The sequence below is a fragment of the Meleagris gallopavo genome, chromosome 30 (genome assembly GCF_000146605.3).
Source record: "Meleagris gallopavo isolate NT-WF06-2002-E0010 breed Aviagen turkey brand Nicholas breeding stock chromosome 30, Turkey_5.1, whole genome shotgun sequence".
Lineage (NCBI taxonomy): Eukaryota > Metazoa > Chordata > Aves > Galliformes > Phasianidae > Meleagris > Meleagris gallopavo.
In genome coordinates, this window is record NC_015040.2 from 1810987 (window position 1) to 1817410 (window position 6424).

The following is a 6424-nucleotide window of genomic DNA, read 5'->3' on the forward strand; positions in this document are numbered from 1 at the left end:
GAGCCGAGCTCGCAGCGTGGCCGGCGATGGCAGCAGCACGGGTTGTAGTTTCCCCGCTGCCGGTGGTGATTCACAGCCCGGCCTCTCCTTCGCGGAGGCAGGCAGGGCTGCGTGGGCTCGCTGCGAGAGGAGAAAGCGGGGCTGTTGGTATCGAAGGTGGAAATTCCCATGCTTGGGCCTACGCCTGTGAGTGGGGTTTCTCCCCTCTTGGAGGAGGGGAAGCTCAGTGCTGAAGCACGGACATGAAGAGCCCACGTTGGCAGGAGGAGGGTGCTGTGATAGACCTACCCAGCCTAAAAAAAGGAGCGAGGCGATAGCTGAGCTGTCCTAAATCACTTTGCTGCTCAGTTTCCTTCTCCAGTGCCTCTTTGGCTGAACTTTCTCCTTCCCAGTGCCTGCCTGTGGCTTGTACGTCTTTTGCTGTGCTGAGGAATGCTGTCTGCTCAGCTGGTGGGGCCAGTTAAACTGCCTTGCTGCTATAGTGTTTAGATCACACTGCACACAGCGGTCAGCCAGAGCTCGAGGCTGGGACTTTTGCACCCTTTCCAAACCATTTGCGTTGTCCTTTAAGCCTCAGCTTCTGGAGCAGCTCATCATTGCTGTGTGCAGTGCTTCAGCAGAGGCCTGTCCTTATCTGAGGCCGGCTGTGCCACCCTGCTGGCTTCCTCATGGCAAGATAGCTGTGACTGTCATCCAGCTCCCAGGACAGATCGCTGCGTCTCTGCAGCACGTTGCCCTGGGTTGCTTAAAATCGAGCTGGGATCACAAGGAAAACGCTCCATAAATGGAGCTTGTGGTTGAAGTTAAAGCCATTCTGGATGGTGAAGGAACTTGCTGAACGAGAACAGTGTGAGGAACAGAAGTGTCCCTTCGAGGCTGCAAGCTGCAGGTTTCCTCTTGTTTGACACCAGGAATTTGAGTGTGTGGCATGCTGGGGAAAAGAGCAGGCTCAGAGCATGTGTGCCCTGCAGCCGAGGCTGGTACGAGCCAGTACTGCTGCTGGAAGGAGCAGTCCTGGCTGCTCAGTCCTGTTCTGCTTTTGCACTGCCAGCTGCAGCGTTTGTTCTGCTGGCCAGGGCAAGGCTCTGCTCCAAGTTAAGCAGGTCTCTCCTCAGCTAGGTTGGTTCTTAACCCAGTAATGTTCACTCTCACTTCTGTGGTGAGAGTGAACCAAGCGACTGCAGAAAAATGCTGGCTTTGGCCGCCTTTATGCTTGGACACTGAGTCTCAGTTTAATCAGAGTTTTGTTTGAGGAGCAAAATGAGTTCAACTGCAAAACTCTCTTGGTTGAGCTCGTTTGCTCAGAGCCCTGACCAGCACAGCCACCTCTGGAGTTTGTGTTAACTCATTTTGACCTGGGGGGCTGCTGTGAAGTTGGCAGGGCAGCCCTGGAAGAAAGCGCCCTTATAACAGGACAAAGTGAAGTTCGTATGACTTCCTAAGAGTTGGCTGATCTGAGCAGGAGGTAAAATTAGAGATCTGCAAAGGAGGAATTTGGAGAGCAACACAAGCTTTCTGGCCAAGACTCATTTTTGCATCTTGTGGGGAAGAATGTATGGGGTAAAAGCAAATTTTGGGAATGGCCCACAAGAACTGGAGCTGTACTTTAGAGGGGGGGGATTTGCAGGTATGTGTGTCTGCCCTTTGAGTGCTTACAGGGTGCAGTTCTGTGGTCTTATTATTTGTGGGGGGGAGGGGTGTTATATCTTTATATATAAAGAACAGGTAAAGATTACTGCTGTGCATTAGTCTATGCTTGACAAGATATTGGATGCCATCAGTGTATGAAGAGCTTGGAGGCTACGGGGTGTGAGGGGTTTGCTCCATAAGATATCCTGATTTGGGAAGAACCTATCAGGATCATTGAGTCCATGTGGAGACTCTCAGTGGGAATGTGCCTTCAGTGGTTGTTTGGGGCAGGCTTTCCAGTGCCCAAGGCAGGCCTAGTGTTGTGGGGAGGACCAAAGGGGACAGAACCTGGTGACCTAGTTTGGTATTTTGTTAGCTCAGCCTGGGTTGTGGCTCTTGAAGCTTTTTGAAGCTTTGTGTGAAATGCTTTGATGCAACCTTATGGTTCGACCTCTGAAGGTTTCCTAGTGAAGAAAGGCTTCTGGCAGGCCTTGGCTGGAGTCAGAGGTATGGTGGTACAAAGTTGTACAGCTTGTATTTAAAGGTTGAAATCCTCACTGCAGTAACTTGTGCTCTCTCAGAAGTGGTTCGCCTTTAAGATCTTGCATGTCCCCTAGGGTGAGCGCAGGGAGACCTTTAGGTGTGCCTGCTGCTGTGAAACTTCACTGAGCCTACAGTCAGCTTGATGGATTTGAGGTGAGGCTCAGCTGGATGTGCAGTGACAGCTCCTGAGTGTCTCTGTTGGCAGGTGAAAGAGCTGGTTCTTGATAACTGCCGTTCGGATGATGGGAAGATCGTTGGGCTCTCTTCAGATTTTGAGAACCTGGAGTTCCTCAGCATGATCAACGTCAACCTGCTGTCCATCTCCAATCTCCCCAAACTTAACAAGCTCCGAAAGGTGAGTCCCATCTCTGGCAGTCCTTGCTCTGAGACAGGCAGGCTGATCTGTGTCTGGTCAGAGCTGTGCATTAGCTGGAGATAAGACACTTGGATTCTCAATCTGTAAGCTGAGCAATTAAGAGGTTATTTTCTGGTGTAAGAAGATATTCTTGAGCTTGCATTTTAAGCATCCCTTTGTGTTCTTCCTGTTGTAAATTTCAGGCTTGTATTTTAGGTTTTAGTGTTTGTAGTCAGGATAGCTACTCCCTCAGACCTGCAGTACTGAAGTGGCTGGGAGTGGTGCTATATTTAACTTGGAAATGGGATCTCGGTGAAAACTGGAGCTGCCTCTCTAATGAACAGGGTTCTGCTACGGTCTAGTTGTCAGGGAACTGTATTCTCTTTGTGAAAAGCTGAAACACTTTGTGACCATATGATGTTTCCTTCTGACAGCTGGAGCTGAGTGATAACCGGATTTCTGGTGGCCTTGAAGTTCTAGCAGAGAGAACTCCTAACCTGACACACTTGAATCTAAGTGGCAACAAGATCAAAGACATCAATACCCTGGAACCCTTGGTGAGTGAAAGGCAGTGCTGGGATCTAAGGGATGATAATTCCTTTGGGGACCATGTCTGTGCAGCAGAAGTCCAACATCTTGGTAACTGTTCCAACAGCACTTCGTGGTTCTGATGGGAACAGATGAGTGGGTCCAATTTGAGGCTGGGCTAATAGTTAATGGCTCCACTGTCTGGAAAACCAGCAGCCAGTTGCTAAAAGGAAGCATGAAATTTGGGCTGGATGAGTAAAACTGTGGATGCAGTGCTCAGTGTCCATCTGAGAAAGGACCGTTAATGGGTCGGATGCAGTTTGAGGTAGGTGGCACCTGGGGTGTCATGGAGATGAGTTGCTTGGACACCAGTGAGGGCTTCCATTGCATCAATCCAAAGACACTGATGCTGCACCGTGATCCTTGCACCATGGGTGCTGTCACAACTTAGGTTGCAGGAGGTTCCTGTTACGGATGCAGCAGCACCATTGCTGGTGCAGCTAAAGTGCCCTAAGGAAGGCTTTTGCCTTGTCATCTAGACTTTGTAGCTGTGGAAAGCCTGATCTAGGGAGTTGGCCTCAGTAGCTGTTACCTTTGGTCCCTCCATCCTCTCCAGAAAGAGCTGGAAACTGTTCTCCTTTGCTTAGCTGGATGCACAGTGTGGTAGCCTGAGTGGAGGAGCTGCTGTGGCTGTGCTGAAAAGCACATCAGGGACAGTTTGCAAGCACTGAGCTGCCTGTGTTGTGCTCTTGGGCATTTTGCCTGATGCTTCTGGGCACTGTGAGCCTGATTTTGCAATTCCTCCTGCTGTGTGGGAGCTGGGCACAGTGTTTGTTACCCACTCCATCATCTAAGATGGCCTAAGATTCCCATATGGGTCCAAGGAGAGGAAGCTGTAGGACAGGAGCTGAAAAGGAGTCATCAGCATAAGTGTTGTCCTACACTTAGGAACAGCAACTTATCTCCACATGAAGAGCATATGGTGAAAATAATGCATGCAAATATCCTTTTTGGTATTAGATACGGGTAGTAAGCAAACCATCTGTATTCTAATGGCTGCTTGATCTTCTATTAAAGTGTTGACTTGTGAATGATCTGCTGACTTAATCTTTGCAGAAAAAGTTGCCAAACCTGCATAGTCTGGACCTCTTCAACTGCGAGGTGACAATGCTCATCAACTACCGGGAGAGTGTGTTCACCCTTCTGCCCCAGCTCACATACCTAGATGGATTTGATGCTGATGAGCAGGAAGCTCCAGACTCAGACCCTGAGGCAGATGGGGATGGCCTGGAAGATGAATATGAGAATGGAGAAGGTAAGGATTTTCTCCTTTTTCGTGGGAACAGCCCATTTTCCCATTCTCTATGATTCTGTTGCTATATAAATGGTTATCACTTGCCACTGAAGTAGGGGCCTTTTGGACAGCCCTGCTCATTCCTTTCTTTGCTGGGCTGCAGAGAAGTGAGGCTTGCTGCAAGCTGACAGGGCTTGCTGCTGGTACTCCTTGTGTGTGCTTGTTTGGTGTGAGGTCCTTCCTATTACTTCTGCTCTAGGGGTTGCGGGCATACTATCTGGGATTAGCAGGTATTGGGAAACCATAACATTTTTGCCTTTGATAGAAGGTGAGGAAGAGGAGGATGATGATGAGGAAGATGACTTGGATGAAGAAGTCATTGATGAAGAAGACGATGAAGATGATGATCTGGAAGGTGAAGAGGAGGAGGATGGAGTAGATGATGAGGTGAGGCTTTCTGTCATTACTATATGTCTTCAGCAGCATTTTGGCTTGCTTAACAGTGTGTTTGTATGTTAAACTTGTGACCCATCAGACCAGATGTCATAAGTGCCTCTTTGTGGGCAGATTCAAGGGGTCCTACCCTGGGCTTTGGCTTTTCCCATCCAGGATCTTCTTAGTCCATCAGAGTTTTCTGGTTCAGTAGTTTTCTGCTTGGACTGATATTTCTGTATCAGTTGTTAAGCCATAAAGCCGTAAAGCATAATATACGTAAATGCTCTTAACAAATGCTGTTAAAGAAAGAGGAGCTTCTCCATGCTCAGCTTGTGCCTGGCACCTAAGTAAGGCAGGAACAGAGGTGAAGGAAAAGCATTGTGGTTTGTGTAACATGGTGCCTTCTTTTGATTCTAGGAGGAAGATGAGGAGGAAGATGGTGAGGATGAGGAAGATGATGAAGCTGATGATGGTAAGTTGAATTCTAATAAACTATGTGCCTTGCAAAGCTGTCTTGACAGTCTTTGCATGTCTCTATTCTTAGAGCTTCCCCAGCTTCTGTGCCTTGTTGCCTTCAGCTTTTCCATGATAGGTGCAATGTACCTCCTTGGAGGCACTGTTAAGCTGTTGCTTATGTCTGAGCTAACTATAAAATAGCGGTTAAAACCTGAGAGTTAGGTGTTAGTGATGGGGAAATAAGTTTCAGTGCCTGTTAATACCTATCAAGCTGGGTAGATCTACCAAATATTAGGGGTAAATTGCCTAGTGAACCTATCGTAAGTAGCTTGAACTGATGGTTCTTGCCAGACAGGGGCTTCTGTCATAGACTCTCTTGTTAGCAGTCTCTGTGAGAGGAGCTCCACTCTCCTGTCAGCTCTAGAGAGGGGTATAGACCTGAGCTTGACTTGAGTCCAGACTCCTCTGATTATAAACACCCAAACACACTGACAGACTGTAGTGGCTGGCATGACTTGAAATTTCCTTTCTTGAGTTTGGTCAGAAATGACTGAATTGTATAGTTAAGCTTTTGGGAGTGCTCAACAAAAAGCCTGCTTTGGAGCACTTGATGAAACGTAGGATGCTTGGAGGCCTTAAAAATTGTTACTGCTGCTTACGAGTCCATGGTTTTTGGGTAGCATGAGAAACTGAGCTGGGTGGATCTCATACATCATGGTGAGAGTCTAGTCTGTGCTTGCTCACTGGCAAGCTGTGGCTGCTGAGGCTTGTAGCTGCAGTTCAAGTGCTGTTCCTCAGGACTGAACAGAACTTCATGCTTCACCTCTGTTTGCAGACCTTCCACGGGGGGAGAAGAGAAAACGAAATCTAGAGGATGAAGGAGAGGAAGACCCAGAAGACGAAGAGGATGATGAGGATGACTGATCCCAGCGAGCCAATCAGTTTTACAGACTATGACTGTGCTTGTCTTAACCTCCCCGTTGTGTCTATGTGAGACTGTAAATCCCCATCTCCCACTCCTCCTCCCCTTTGTATGGCTGCAGCGTCCACAATATATTTTTTTAAGATGTAGAATACTGTAGGCATTCAGGGGAATCTTCCATACAAGGCTCTCTTTTCTCACAAGAATCTCATGACCAAAGGCTTTCTCCGTTCTGTGGTTTGTGCAGCAGTTTGCAAAAAAA

The 6424-nt window shown here is 48.1% G+C and overlaps 1 protein-coding gene across 1 annotated transcript; it reads left to right on the forward strand.

Moving 5' to 3' along the window:
• The first annotated feature begins 2347 nt into the window (after positions 1–2347).
• On the forward strand, positions 2348–6424 carry LOC100545141 (acidic leucine-rich nuclear phosphoprotein 32 family member B). The gene is made up of 6 exons (XM_010724872.3): positions 2348–2527; positions 2962–3084; positions 4172–4370; positions 4675–4796; positions 5202–5256; positions 6076–6424. The coding sequence occupies exons 1-6, from the start codon at positions 2468–2470 to the stop codon at positions 6162–6164; spliced, it is 648 nt and encodes a 215-aa protein (XP_010723174.1). The 5' UTR covers positions 2348–2467; the 3' UTR covers positions 6165–6424.